The 16,766-nt window shown below is 35.2% G+C and overlaps 1 protein-coding gene across 1 annotated transcript in view; it reads right to left on the minus strand.

Annotated features, from left to right (window-relative positions):
• Positions 1-16,766, minus strand: part of LOC126291881 (cytochrome P450 4C1-like) — a 107,198-nt gene that overhangs the window by 22,115 nt on the left and 68,317 nt on the right. The window contains exon 6 of the mRNA XM_049985605.1: positions 11,871-12,071. Coding sequence (XP_049841562.1) covers positions 11,871-12,071 — 201 coding nt within the window. The remainder of the gene's footprint in view (positions 1-11,870; positions 12,072-16,766) is intronic.

Genomic DNA, 16,766 nt, shown 5'->3' on the forward strand with positions numbered 1-16,766 from the left:
CTGTTTCTTCACTATTTGAATGTTTATCTTTGTACATATAACTGAGTTTGTAGCTCTTTATTTCGACACCTAATCACGAGCATGATCAAATAAACTAAGAATAGCAAACATGAAGATAAATTCTTCTCGGGTTGGCAGCCGATTCAATGCGTTGTTCTACAGCAACGTTTCAGCAAGTTTCTTACTTGCCATCTTCAGGCGAAGATAATAATTATAATCAAAGCTTTCATCAAATAATTTTACAAAAACAAAAGTTGGTCTTTAAATCTCATGGAATGTTTAAAAAAAAACATGAGGTAATAAAGCTACTATTTCTCTTTTTCTGTTATGTACGATTTCTAAAGTTTTACCAATTATTTTATTTAAATTATCTTAATTTTTTCATATTTTCCAAGTGATTTATTTGAACTTGCTACAACTCTTTCATTTCAATTCTAATTTTATGTTCTCCATGTTTACAAAATGATGGTAAATCATATTCATAAACCCAATCCTGCATATATTCTGCTAAAACCATTTCATTGATAGACTTTTTGATTCTCATTTGTATTTAGGTAGCCCCATTTTGGGATTGTCAAGATTTTCATTTGCTTTCCAATATTTTTGTTTAACATGGTGTTTAATTGCTTTCCTGGGACATTCATATTTAAAAGATCAGGAACTTGATCTGCATGAAACATATCTTATTCTTTTCATCGGCAATTACAAACACATTCTTATTATTATATGTATACTTATTGTTAACAAGATCCATGACTGACTACATTTAATAGAATAAAATTTTAATTAGAAACGTTTTCTATTTATTGAAAATGTGATGTTTTTCATTACCTTTCAGTACTATAATAGTGATCCTAGCCTTTTTAACTATTTCAATAAGAACATCAAAAATAAGAAAATCTTGTACATCTGAATTAAATCTAATGAATTACCATGATAACTGTTCCTTAATAAAACTTTCTATTTGTCTTTCTTTGAAAGGTTCTGTATCACAATGATTATATTCATTACGTTTTATATTCACGAAAATATAGATCTGTCACATATTTACCAATATTAAACTACATCTCCTGGATTCATCTTTCAATGAATTATTGATAATGCTAATGTATCCTTGTTCTTAACTCCTGGTGACTACAATTAGATGAAGATCAAAATCTGTTCTTAATTTATCTATAATGGCCTCTCTTGTTATTGTTCTATGTTTTTTTAAAAAGGGAAGAAATTATTTCCTATTTATAAATAGTGTGTGTGGTTGTATCTTGAAAGGTACAGATATTTTATTTGTATTAAACGCATTATACCTTTTCTTATTAATATGCCCAACATGTTTGATAGCTTTATCTCTTTTATTATATTCTAAAATTTCAGCAATATTTTTGCTTTACCCAAGCACTATTCTTTTCAATAAATATCATAAATGCTTGCTTCTTACCGTTTGCAAATTTCTTCTTGACAAGACCTATGACTGACTGCACTTTTTTAAAATAATTTTTATTAGAAATATCAATGTTATAATTCTATAATATTTAAGGTCCATACAATTTAAGATACTTCAACTATTGTTGTTTGTGAAAATAAGATTTGGGTCAACAGGAGTAAAGTAATAAGTATTTACATGCTATTGGTTAATTGAATATTCAAACAACATGAGAAAATGCTCAGGTGAATGATGCTATATTTAGAGAAGCCCTAATGGCCTTTCAGGACACACTCTGTCTTGATATAAATGGTGAACTCAATAAAGAAATTTTAAATTTTTCGAACGTATCTAGATCTGGTGCAAAAGACATAAATACCGACTATATAGCTCCTACATATAAACGGAATATGAAATACATAAAATTACCTTATAAAGGTGCAACGAAAAAGATATTACAAGTAACAAAACTTGCATTTCGTTTATGGCAAATGTACAATGACATTCTGTTTCAGCAGGATAACAATATTTCTGATATTCTAATTATAAACAAAAAGTGAGTACATAGTTATGAAATATATGGTCCCCTTTGCATTAAGAATCTTGGTGGAACTCATAATGGGGTAGGTCATACGTTTTTTCCATGTATGAATAATGATCCAGTGAAATACATATGGTGACATAGAGCTGTGGTTCTTGGAGACTGATGAAAACACCATATCAGTTTAAAGTTTTGGTTCATGAAAGGGATCATGCATTAGGTTTATGACACACAGATTTTAGTGGAGAAATATTCAATTGATACTATGAAGTTTCACATTCAGAATTATCTCGAGGTGATATCATTACTATTCGAAGCTGGTACAGTAAAAAATATCGACAACACAGCCATCTATATGGAAATAAATTCCAGTTGTTTCATCTGAACCAACTGAAATCTTACGTGAAATAAAAGAAGTTCGATCACTTATATAATCTGTGAACGGAATTTTATATATTTTTTTTTTCAGAAGTGGATGTGAGTAGATATTGATTTGAAGTCAAAGCTAATAGATGACTGTAAGCATTTTTACCACAAGATTTACAAAAAGTACATGGAATATTTTAAAGACCAAGTACTGAAATTTTTATAAATTTGAATACATTACAGTCAATCCCAGGATATCCTGAGGCAATATCTAATACTGGATTACATAAAAATTATTAGTAGTGTAGTCAACACATATACACAGAGAAACTTTTCATTCCTTATGTGGCGATAGATGGATGTGATCTGAAGTATAAGAATAGGTGTTATAACAAGAGAATTTCCAACTTTGGTAACTGGAATGAATTTTGCATTTAGATACATTAGTGTTTTGATGTATTTTTTCAAGGATGCTACTTTGCATTAAGATAGTAAAATCATAAAAAAGTAGTTAGGATTGTCTTTTCTGTACTGATTGCAATAAACCATGAACATTGGTTGTTGAGGTAATAAATATATAAAAGACACACAGAAAAAACCAAAAGATTTAGTTTTCATAGAAATATGTTTTCGATACAAATAGAGCAGGTTTAATTTAAACTATGTTAATATTGCAAAACAGAGTTGTAAATTGATAATTTTACTTCGCAGAAATATACAAATGGTAATTATAGGGCAATAAGTATCAATAAAAGTATCCTACAGTAAATAAATTCCTTCTTAATATGTGGAAAAAATATTTCTATGTATTATTATAAAAATCACTTGCAACAAATTCCAAGTGAAGAACCTTTGGAGATTTTGTTGGCGATGAAAAATAATGGGTAACACACATACCACTTACACAGAAAAATATGTTGTCTTCAAGAGATTAAATAAACAGAATATCTTTACTCAAATCCATTATGTGAAGATAAATACAAAAGTAGATGTACAGAATGTACTTGAAAATGTTTCAACATTATGAAATCTGACTGACCATTTTAAAAAAAATTCTTAATTAAAAAATTTTATACAGATAATGGAATAACATGGAAAAATTCGTGATTTGCCAACTTTGTGATTATGGCAGGTGAAATAATATAACTAATTACAACAATTTCAATAAAGGCTAATTAATTCGTTTAATAATAGCACATAAATTACCTGTTTCTACAAGGACCCTAAAATGTATGATGGTATTTGAATTCAAAAGTAGAGCTAAAATCTTGATATTAGAGGCTACGATAATTGAAAAGATTATTTTCAAGTTTTCCCATTTCATCAAGAATTATTCAAAAGATTAAAACCATTGTATGGCACAGGTAGATACAAGGAGAATTAATTTTAGAAAAGGAAATAAGTTAAATATAATAACAGTAATTGTTAAAATGTTCTTTCTCATTTCTACAGATTGCGAAGCATCAAATAATACTAAACGATCTGTTCATGTTTTGTGCCCAAAATCAGATATATATTAATATACAATGAATGTATAGATTAGCAAATAGTACATTTAATATTCAGATGTTATCAATTCCAAAAGACAGCATTTGTAAGAAAATAATAAATTTAAATAAAAAGACTGAAAATGTATTATAAAAAATAACGATAGTGATAGGCTATGTTGTGATAAGGCAGTAGTAGTTGCTTTAACATATCACACATATCCCACAGAGAAGTAACTACTGCTGAAATTACGAAAATTAGTGAAGGATATAAATACAAATTATAAAACGAGGTACCCAGATTCTTATGTAAGCAATTAATCAAAAGCAACAAAGAAGGTTTCTCTAGACAACAATAAAATTTTTGAACAACTATTAATTATTTAAATAAATGTATATTCTGAATACTTCAATTGAGTTATCTATCTCTGTTCTGAGAAAGCATTAACAATACATATGGTCAAAAATTGCAATCATTTCCATGTAACTAACTGTATGTCAGATGTCTTAGTATCATCTCATTTTTGTGGTAAATGTAGCACAACATACAACAACAAGAAGTAAAGGTAAGATAGAAAGAAAACCATGTTTATTATACATCATCACAGAACACACCACTGTGGAAAATAGGATATATTGTGAGAAATGTAGTAGATACTGTTATAATGAAGAATGCTTGAACAGTCATCAAGAAGTCTGTGATATAGCCTGTAAAGCTGAAGAATGTTAAAAAAGTTATTTCAGATCTAAAGAACATGTATGTGGCTTTGAAAAATATAGAAACTATACTCTAGAAGTCGAAATTCTAAATCATAAATGTTAAAGACACTACAAAATACAGAAAGGTGGTGTAATTGAAACAATATTTGGTGATGAATATACACTTCCAGGTTGCCAAAAATGTAGTAAGAATGGTTGTTGTGTTAAAGACAACATCACAGTTATTATATTCTTGAGTGTTGCAAATGCAATAACATAGTACCAGAAAAACAGTTGAAGTGTTGCAAAAACCTCTAAAGATAATTTCTTGTAACTATACTGAAAAATACATGTGGATTGGTTATGAAACTGAACAAAAAACAGAAATACATATTCCAATTCTCATAACAGTTCACTATTTCCATGATGATTGTATTTATAAATATAAAACAAATGATAAATTCTGTAGGTGGATGACATCTAATAAATGTAATGGTCATACATTTAGAGCTCATTATGCTAAAGATTGATTAAAAATTCATTCTGAAGTCCTGTGTTCAAAATAAAATAATATTATTCGAGGTAAAATAATTACTCATGAAATCATAGATAACAGCATTTTTATAGAAGCAAAACTAAGTAAATCTCCAGAAACATTTGATTTTAAAGAATTAAAGAAAGCTTGCCTTCCACATTTATTCAATACACAGAAAAATTAAAATTACATAGTACCAATTCCTGATATCAAATGTTGTTGTTCAGATACTATAAAACCAAAATATATAAAATATCTCTCAAATGGTATAGTCGAAAAAGCAAAGAAAATTATGTGATCAATATGAAGAAATAAATTAATTTTGATGTAGACATATTAAGAAGAGGTTGTTTACAACTAAGAGAACAGTTCCTATAAATAGCTACCATACACCCACTCTGTGATTTAACAATTGCTCGAGTGTGTACAGCTGTATACAGATCTAAATGTTTACCTATTAGAAGAATTGCTGTACTGGATAAAGCCGAAAAGGAAAATTATAGGAAAGAATCTATTCTTCGTTAAACAATTTAAACAATAACAACATTAAAAATGTTCTTACTGAGCTAGCTGGAGCTAAAGTAGACGGCTTGGATAAGGAAATAAAAATACTGTTTATCAACACCATAGATGTCTTTGGAATGGTTGTAAAAATGTATTAAAACTGAAAAAGTAAAAACAAAATTCGAGGATCAGTGGATGATTTATATCAAAAGCCGTTAACAAGAAGTACATATATACGAAATTCAGAAAATAATATACCAGTGATGTGGGAATGTACTGGATTAACTCAGCAGAGTATAAGAAGCTTAAGTAATGAAAACAGTTACCTGAAGCTGTTGAATCACTAAATCCAAGAGATGTTGTCGTGCAAATACAATAAAATCAAGACCTAAGCTTGATAGTATTAACATAAATATAAGATATACTGATGTGTGTAGTCTTTATACAACTGTACAATATGATTATTATCCTGTAGATCATCCATTAAAAATATACAAGCCAAGATGTTATTCTAAAAATTGTATGAGCTTATAAAATGTAAACTCATGGCACCTAGAGGATTGTATCATACCATTATACCTGTATGAATAAAAATGAAACACTGTTTTCTTTCTGTGTGAAATGTGCAGAAGAAAGAATAAATAAATGTAATCACAATGATGACAGAAGACGTTTTATTAAACTTGAATAACCTAAGAAGTAAATAAAGTTGCAAAAAAAGGATATAAAATTTGAGATATTTATGAAGTGTGGAATTTTAGAAATATAGGTAACCTGTAGATTAAAAACTGTATGACAATATTTATGAAATTAAAATTAGAAACCAGACCCCTTCAGTTTGAAGCTAATAAGACACAGGAGAGCTTTGTTAAGTTTGGAAGGTAGGAGACGAGGTACTGGCAGGAGTAAACCTGTGAGGACGGGGCGTGAGTTGTGCTTGGGTCGCTCAGTTGGTAGAGGACTTGGCTGCGAAAGGCAAAAGTCCCTAGTTCGAGTCTCGGTCTGGCACACGGTTTTAATCTGCCAGGAAGTTTCATATCAGTGCACACTCCGCTGCAGAGTGAAAATCTAATTTTTCATTATACTAATTTGTTAAAAAGATTACATAATTAGATGTAATTTCATATCTGACATTAATGACTGTACTAGACATAGAGATAAAATATGTTTGAAATGGAATAACGATTTTAAAATTACTTTGCAAGACAAGTATTTGAATTTAATTACAAGTTGAGATTTTTCAGTTTTTTGAAGGATCAAATATTGAAATGAGATAAAGTAATGAAGACACTTAAAAATAATGATAATAAACTTCATTATCTAGAATTTCTGCTTTAAACTCTTTGATTTTTTAACAGTACTCTCACAGGGGTGGCCATTGCCCTCTGAATTTGATACACATAAAATTCATTCTAGTACACTAAAAATGCCCATTATTTTCTAATAAAATTTTATTTCACTCTATATATATTGTAACTAAATCCTGTACTTTTTAGTGCACTCAAAATTGACTTCGATTTTTATGTATATTAGTAAATGGGTATGCTGAGCACACACACATGTTTCTACTGCACATACTTTTTTGAATAAATTAAATTAATTATACTAATTACAATTACAAAAATTTTAGGTCAGAAAAATTTTTCTAATATAATAGTATAATATCTTATAAATAATTCATAATAAATTATGTGAGGTAAAATCATAACATATGTATACTTACCAAATTAGTACTTTCAATTAAACTAAGTTTCTAATAAAAACATAGAATAAAACATATAAAATATTATTATAAGTAAGCAAAAAGTTAAACAGTGTTGCAGGTTTCCTCGGTATTATTAAATTTACATATAAGTAGCATGATTACGAAGTGGAATTAGGAAATAAAAACCTAGATAAGAATTATTATATAAAAATGTTAATTTTTACTGTGAATTACACTGTAATAGTCAATTCAGTAAAAGATGTATAAAGAAATATTTTTGAATTAAACAATATTGGTAAAAATTATAATTTCAAAATATCCTTAGAAAAGTGTAAAAACTATGACATTCAGTGAAAAAGAACATGTCCAGTCAACAACATAATCGAGCATGTCTTAGGAATAAGATCTAAGAATAGAACAATAAAAACAGCATTAAATAAGTGACAAGCATAGAAATGCATACGAAATTCTATAAAAGAGTACTTGTTCCATTACTGCTTTATGCATCTTTGACTTTTCTTGCAAACAAGGCAGACATAAATCAGACAGTGACATCAGAAAGAAAATACCTCAAATTAGTTGAATGCTGTGAACTATAAGATAAATTAAGAAATGGAGATATCATAAGTGGGCTTAAAATATTTGTATTAATAGAAAAAAGTGATAGAAAATATATGTATTAAGAGAAAAAGCGATACATGCAAGCAGAAGTACAAAGAGTATCTAAACTGAATGCTAAAAACAGTTATTCTAAAATGTTTTGCTGTTCCTCACGCAATTTGTAAGGAGTATACATACATCCAGGAAACTATGGAGTTAAGAAGCTGAGGTCAGAACAAGGTCCTCAATGTAGTCCATGAGTGTAGATGATGATGATGTTTAAGATGATTTTGCTATGGACTCTCTACCACATTCCTATTGCACATATTCTTCTCACCAGTGTATACCACCTATCACCATCTGAATTAGATTTTGTCGAAATTCTTGTGTGCTTACGAATGTAGCTGCCAGAAGGATAATGGAAGGTTTGGTATCAGTTCTCTCGTACATTAAAAGTTTTAATGTGTTTTTCTTTTTCTTTTGTATTACATGTACTTGGATAATGTCGATACCCATAAACAATAACAATAAAAATTACATCAAATAAAAGGCACTTATAGAAATGCAACTGAAATTCTATAAAACACTATGTGTTCCATTGCTACTTTACCGAGACTTTTATATCAAAGAAGACATGATCTAACAAATGGTGTGTCTCTATCTGCTGATTGATGGAGAATACATCGAGACCGTTTTAAAAGTTTGATTTGTGATTCAAAAGTACTGATGTGCAAAGAACAAATAATTAGAAAAACTAACATGAAGAGACTATGGTAATTTTAAGTAAAGACTGCCTGAAAAACAACAATAAGCAATTTTATATAATGGATAAGTAGATATAAAACAGCAGTGAACAGTCAGTGAACGATTGCATACATTTACAAATAGCCTACGTTACATCATCTTCCTACTATGTAGTAGGTGACTGGCATAAAGAGGTGTAATGCGACAGAAAAGTAGTTTGTTGGAGTAGCATGTAAATCTCATGTGTGTGTGTTTGTAATAATTTTGTTCGAAATCTATGCGCTGAATAGTGTGAATGACGCAAATTTGGACAATGCCTGAAAGTTGTAACTAATCTAAACAAAATCTTCCGCAATGGGAGGACCTGACAGTCGTTTGGTAGCCAGGTTCCATCTGGTGCCTTACTGTCGCACTTACTTCATGAGACACAGTTTAAGGAAAAGTAAGATGTGTAGAAATGCGCGAGAACATGGTTGGTATTGTCAAGCAGATGATACAAATTATTGAAAATCAATAACATCATTATGGAATTTTTAAAAGCATCTTGAGAAATTTAAATATGATAGCTATCCACAGATACCAAACTGGGTAACCAGTTATCACTATTCATCCAAACAGTAACCTCAGGAGCGAGAAACGTGCCACAAGCATGAGTAGGACAATTTGCAGTGTTCCAGTCAAAGTGGCCAGTGTAGCTGTAGCTCAAAGTTGAGGAAGAGGTTTTGCCTGACGTTTCAATCGTCAGTCTACCATAATACAATTTGGACTTTTTAATATCTCTCACTTTGTCCACACATAAGTTCTTTGACTAAAATCTAAAATTTGCTTCACTTTGACACAATTTAACATTTCTCATAAAAATCAATAGTCACAATAGATTCATTGAATGAAATCCACTATGGAGGTGCACATAAAATTAGTTGCAGGTAAGGTAGATTCCAAACTGAGTTTCACTGGAAGAATCCACAGTATGGTCGGCCGGTTCTAGGCGCTTCAGTCTGGAACCGCAAGACCGCTGCGGTCTCAGGTTCGAATCCTGCCTCGGGCATGGATGTGTGTGATGTCGTTAGGTTAGTTAGGTTTAAGTAGTTCTAAGTTCTAGGGGACTTATGACCTCAGATGTTGAGTCCCATAGTGCTCAGAGACATTTAAACAATTTTTTTGAATCCACATGAAGGTGATAGGATGGTATGTAGCTAGGCCCTAGTGCTCTGACAGCATCGCCTTCAACATCAAAATAAAGTGAACTTTTTAAAATGTGATCCAATAAGGAACAACAGGGGCAATCCCTCCTTCTGACACTAGTCTTGTGTAGCAGTGATAACTCATCTAGGAGTTGCCTTTTACTAGTACCAGCACCATAAAAAACAACACCATTGCCACCACCAGCATCATCACCATCATTACCATCACAAAAAAGATTAAGAACAAGAACAATAATAACAGCAACACGAAGTGCTCTCTGTGGAAGGCAATAGCTTGGGGTGGTGTTTACCTGGACCCAGGCACACTAACAGCAGAGCCAACAACAAGAAAAAGAACTCTCTCTAGTATGAAACACATATGGAACATTGGGGCATTCTCTCTTAGCATGACTTCTCACAGCCGATTTGCATAACAGTATCCTATGTGGTTGATAGTTTATTACACATATGGAACATTGGGGCATTCTCTCATAGCATGACTTCTCACAGCCGATTTGCATAACAGTATCTTATGTGGTTGATAGTTTATCTAGATGTTGCTATTCACTGGGACAACCACCACTGACACTGCCACCATCACCACAACCACCACCACTACCATCACCATCAGCACCACTGCCATCACAAACAGCAACAATCAACTCAAGTCCCAAAGTTGTTGTACACATATGAATGCCAAGGGATAGTCTCTCGCACCATACTTCTTCAGTACAGTAATGAGATACAGCAACTACACAACTCCATATTACTCTCCAACCTCACCAACCATCCTGCCACTCTAACCCTCATTAACAATAACAACATAAAAATTGTGAGTGTTGCATGCAACACTCACAATATCAGCACTTGTCAAGTTCCCAAGCTAGCTCCTTGCTGAATTTTGGTCTATCTTGTTCCTGAAGTAAGAAAGTCACTTATCAGTTACCTGTTCTGCTTTCCATTATGATCACAATAATCGCATGCACATTTCTTAGTATGGAGAAACTGTTATGTTGCTGCTGTAGCAAAACAAATACACGATCTGGCAATTTCCTTGAGGACTTACATCACAACTGCACCTCAGGCTCACTGTCATCTGCTTGTCATTAAGTTTGCTGCAAATGTACATAAGGCTCCCACCATGTTGGGTGGATTACCTTAACTCTGTTACACATGCAGTTACATATGGCTCGGCTAGTAATGACTCTCTAGGCCTGTCTGATGGTGTAAAATGTCGTAACGAAAATAACAATATGAAAACACATCGCAATGAGCCATGAGTGCTGTTTAACTTGGTAGTCACCTGGGCCCCAAGACTCTGGCACCACCACCTTCAGTAAACTCTATACTGAACCAATCGTATTGACCTGCCACCATGTCATCCTCAGTCCACAGGCATCACTGGATGCATATATGGAGAGGTATTTCGTCAATACACTACTCTCCTGGATGTATGTCAGCCTATGAGACCAGAGCCACTACTTTTAAGTCAAGTAGCTCCCCTGTTACTTCACAAGGATTGAGTGCAGCGCACTTGCCAGTTGCACTTGGCAGACACGTTGGCAACCCATTCAAGTGCTAACCAAGCCCAACAGTGTTTAACTTCGGTGATCTGGCAGGAACCGGTGTTACCACTGTGGCAAGGCCGTTGGCAACCACCTACAGTAAAGAACCTATAATTTTGGGATGTCAACTTGTAACATGCATCATGACTACTGCCTTGGAGTACAGTAGCTTTCTAGTCACAGTTCACCTAGATGTTTGTATCTAATACCACAACCACAATGGTCATCACTAGCACCACTATCACAAATACTACCAACACCAGCACTTACAACCTAAACTCTACTGTCTGCATGTGGGTCATTAGGGGCATCCTCTTAGTACCTCTGATGCTTGCAGGTGTGGATGGTACAGATACCGAGTGATAATTCACCTTGCTAGTGCTGTACCAGCAAATATCGTCACCACAATAACAGTATAAACAGTCATCTCTAGATATGTTGATGGATATGTGCAGCACTGGGGACATTCTCCACAGCACACTTTGTGAGCACACTCAGCATGCATTTGGTGGCAGCTCACCTTGATGATGCTCTCCAGCACCCTGAGGCTGTGCAGGTCTGCAAGGCTGGCAGCTCGCAAGTAGTCGTCCCCCTCGCCGAAGACGTCCCTCAGCTCCTGGTGGGCTGCATCTTGCCACTCGGGATGGAGTGCCAGCAAGGCCAGCGCGAAGCTGATTGATACGGCCACTGTCTCGGTGCCAGCCATCACCACATTCACGAGCTGCAAGGTGTTCCAGTTAGACTAGCTCACACACACACTGTTCATTCTCTACATGTACAGCAAGAAAGAGCTTTGTATAACAAATAGAGAATGCACTAGGAGCCAAAATCTGCGCATACACAAGAACAGAGTAAAATTATAAAATGAATCAGTTGTCCAATATTTACTTTGAAAGTTTAGGTTGTCAGTCGCTACAGTAGGAATGTTGTTCAATAAATAAGCCCCAATTTTTTTGTATGGTTTTCAAATGCAGGAGAGTTTTTTATTTCCTTCAAATTTGAAGTTTCTTCGGCATGTGTGCAAAGTTTTACACAGTTCTGACAGTTGAAAGTGATGCAGTGAACTATCAAAATGGTGTTACTGCAAGACACTCATTATGAACATTGTTCTGCAATTGAATTTCTGGTTGCAGAATGAGGAACTGTGGTGAACTTTCACAAATGGTTTTTTGAATAATCCAAAGGTAATAATGATGTAGTTCATAGGAGAAGAGATGGGTGATGGATAAGGGAGAGCAGAAAGTAAGCTTCTTCAGCAGCCACGTTTAGAATGTCCAGTCACAAGCACTGACACTATGTGGTGAAGATTGCAGATGCTACTATGTGAGAATTGGTAGTGTTTGTTCAGTGACAGAGACTCATGGATATTCTATATTTGGCTCAAGATGGGATCTGTGAATAGTCTTAACAAACCATAAAAGGAAAGAAAAGTAACTTTCTCTGACCTGTTGGAGCATATTGATTCCAATGAGAGACCTTTCTGTCATGACCGAAACCAGGATGCATAACTTTGGGCCAGAAACAGAAAAGGAGTCACTAGAGGCAGTTCCTTCTGCTGGAAAAGTCATGATGACAGTCTTTTGAAATAGTGTTGGTGTGTTGCCAAAAGCGTTAACCAATACCTCATAGGCATAAATAGGTATTCTGAAGAAACTCAAGAACCATATCCAACATTTTAGATCTGACGAGAAACAGAAAGATACCTTGATCTGACAATACATGCACGCACACAAGCTCACAACCTGGGAATACATCACTATATTGTGTTGGGCATCATTGCCTCGCCCACCCTGCACTCGAGACCTTGGTCCCTTGGACTTCCATACATTAGGGCCACATAATGATTCTCTAAATGCGACATGCTTTGCAGACGACGAGACAATAAATCCTGCGTGGAAAATATGGCTATGGGCACTGGAAGAGAGGGTTTCCCTGCAGGGAATATATACTGTTGTAACGGAACGGGACAAGAAGACACATCTCTGTCGACAATTATACACGAGTTTCTGGGATGGCTGGGGGTGCGCACTTGTTCTCTGACAAAGTTGGATACATGTGCAGCACGAGAAGGTTGTTTGTGAATACAATAAATTATTTATTGTCGTTTGTTTACAATGTCTTAAGTTAATGATGGTAGCATCGATAATAAGTGAGGCGAAGACATCATCACGGTGTGGGAAAGCAAGTGTCATTTCTGCGCAGTATGAGTGAGGAGACAGAGGGGGAGGGTAAGACTTCCCCTACAAGCACACCCAGCCTCACGGCAAACCTGAGTGCGCCTTCAGCAAGCCGTGGTGGCAGACAAAGAGTTGCGCTCCCATGAAACGCAAAAATAATATACTATTACTAATCTGTGATTTTTCATAGAATAGTGTGGAATCACACATAAGATATACTTGTTTGAGCAAAATCCAACAAGTAATTTCAATCTGCTATGGAGATAAAAATCTGAAATTTTGACAGTAGAATTACGTATTTTGACATAAAAATATGATGCAGTATGTTTGGTAAAGTTATCTTCAATACTTTTCGCGATCATTAATGAAATGTGAATTTTGCACTAAAAGGAAAAAGGTTGGTGGGTTATCCTATAGAAAAATATGAGTGAGACTACAGAAAATGCACTACTACATTCTATAATGGAAGTAAAGGGGAGGTTCCAAGTTACAGTGCGTTTAACTGATTTTAGAAAGGCTTACAGCAATAACAAAAGAGGCATTTCAGATCGTAGAACCCACTCACGATTTCATTAAAAAATTGTGGCAATCATAACCAATAAAACATGAAAACAAAACTATAGCGAAATGTTAATTAGCTAAAGACTTCCAATCTGATGACTTACAGAAGCTAAACGATAGCAAATGAGAAAGTCTTTAGTGGTTAAGTATGCAGAGCGGTAGCTTTTCGAGAACAGAGGAGTGAGCACTACCAATCTAGCGCCACCATTCCACTCCACAGTCCCCTCTGGATGAGACCAAGGCTATACAAGAAATGGCGAAGCCGCCTCATGGTTTTCTCTCTCAAAGTCATTCGCCAATAGCATGTGTCCCTGTCAATAGTGAGTTCCACGATGAAATGCGTCGTGAAGTAATCTGCAGCTGGGAATGCCAGCCATCGAATAGCTGTGTATGGGAATACTTGAGCGATATCGCGAAACCATAACTTCCCATGGTATAAAACAGTCTTGAACAGAACATTCCGTGAACTGAAAATATATGAGATGCCACCTTCGTTTTGGTATAGTATGGTTTGTGTGCAGTACATCGTATTCCAAGCTCCGCATCGGAAATGCAGTACAAATTTACCACTTTCAGGCATGCAACAAACAAGACTGTTGTCAACACGAAATGAAGTTATGAGAAATCCAGGCTCTGAAATGTGGCAAATGAAGATTAGTGTAGTAATAACTGATGTGCTCTGAAAATGATTTTGTGTCTGTCAAACAATTGTTTTTCTAAAATCCATTTTTATTGAAGACAGTGAACTTTTAATTTATCGGTATCCTTTCCTTACTCCCTTTTAAAGTGGAGGGTATGACATAACTTCTAAGTGCAGATGAGCTGAAATGTGAACAAGTGGAATGCAGATGATGAGTATCATGTTTTAGACTAATTCTGCATGCTCATCAAAAGAATTTTACTGCTGGAACCACTAGTGTGTGCAACCGTTGCAGCTGCTGCTGCATCGAGGAAGTCTCGTATTAACCTGTCATAATGTCGATGGCCCTATGTAACTGTTTTGTTGTGAATACGTCAGGCTGCTACCCCCCCCCCCCCCCCCCTCCCGCTCATGGTACAGGGCGAGGAAGTCCACATTGGTAACCAAGCGAGGTGGCACACAGGTTAGAACTAGCACACTAGAGTTAGCACACTGGGCTCATATTCTGGAGGGACATGGTTCATACCTGTTCTGCCATCATGATTTAGGTTTTCCATAATTTCCCTAAATCACTTTGGCAAAATGCTGGGATTGTTCCTTGAAAGGTTACAGCCAACTTCCTTTCCCATCCTTCCCTAATTTGATGGGACAAAAGATCTCACTGTTTGGTCCCTCCTCCCCCCCCCCCCAAAGTCAACCAACCAACCATCCTCACTGGTACCTCGACTGAAGCAGGAAGGACTGGCAAACCTGAGTTGTTGTTCTGAGGAGAGAGCAAAGTGCTGAGCTGCCAGAATTCTTGCATGCTCAAGCGGCATACAGAGATTCGAGACCTGCTGATGGTGCGGACGACTGCATCGTCAGTATGACTGCAATCGCCACTGGCTGGATGTCACATTGCTTCTCATCTCTTTGACATTGTTGATTGGTCCAGAAGGGGTTTAAATGCAGCTGCTCGTGGCTAACTTTCTGAAGTCACCATGTTTGTGTCTTCTTTAGGAATTTTCTGAAACAGAACCATTGCTCAAAGCGGCTGTTCTCGATCAGAACTTGATCAAATCAGAGTAGCTCGAAGAAGGCTGTACCCCAGGGTATTGACACATGGGTCCATGTCAATGAAACATCTTGCTACTGCTGAGGGTACTGAGAAGGAAGACAACGACCATCAGTGCTAGAGGGCCAGTTCCTGGCACTCCATCCTCAGCTGCAAATACTGCTAGATTTAATCCTATTACGATTCCTTTCCCCTAAGAAAAATCCTGATTCCAGACTTCTCTTAAAATCTGGCTGTAATGTAAGCACTGGTTTATGTATAAATAATTTCAGTTTGTGTTCCCTATTTCGCTCACACGGTCACTTGGTTCTTCATACCATTTACAATTATGTTTTGACATTAGGACATGGCATACACAAGTAGTGGGACAAGCTATGTTCTGGTGCATTTTGTTAGTGTGGGTCGCCTACATCAGGGGCAGGTATGCAGTCAGGGGCAATAGGTTTACCCGCACTAATAAAATGCACCAGAACATAGCTTGTCCCACTACAGACACACTGAGCTTCTCTTCATGAGAAGTTGTTGTCGTTTCTACTGGTTTTAACCCATAGGCTGAAGGCTGGCAGGGATGTAATTTGGATAGCTTTCTGTTTGAAATGGTAGTGTGTAATAATTATTATAGCTAAAATCATAGAGGGAGTTGAAGCTGAGGTTTGTATAGTTACAAGTTGGTGCTGATATTCTGTGTGGTACCTTATCGTGTGTTCCAATAGATTCTCTTTTGCTATGCTACTATTCCACAGTTAACAGCTGGTCTATGGGGGTGAACAGAGATAGTTCAAAAGTATTATTCATGTAAGTCAAATATTCAGTGCTAGGATATCAGAGAGTAAGCTGGGAAGTAAATTATCATGCAGGTGATATTTAGAGTAGACTGACTGTCTGGAAGTACTGCATCCTATTTACCAAAAACCTTTAACCTTATAAACCTACACACTATACGCGCCACGGTCATTGCTTGTAAGAAGTAAAAATACTAACCAC

The sequence above is a fragment of the Schistocerca gregaria genome, chromosome 9 (genome assembly GCF_023897955.1).
Source record: "Schistocerca gregaria isolate iqSchGreg1 chromosome 9, iqSchGreg1.2, whole genome shotgun sequence".
Classification (NCBI taxonomy): domain Eukaryota; kingdom Metazoa; phylum Arthropoda; class Insecta; order Orthoptera; family Acrididae; genus Schistocerca; species Schistocerca gregaria.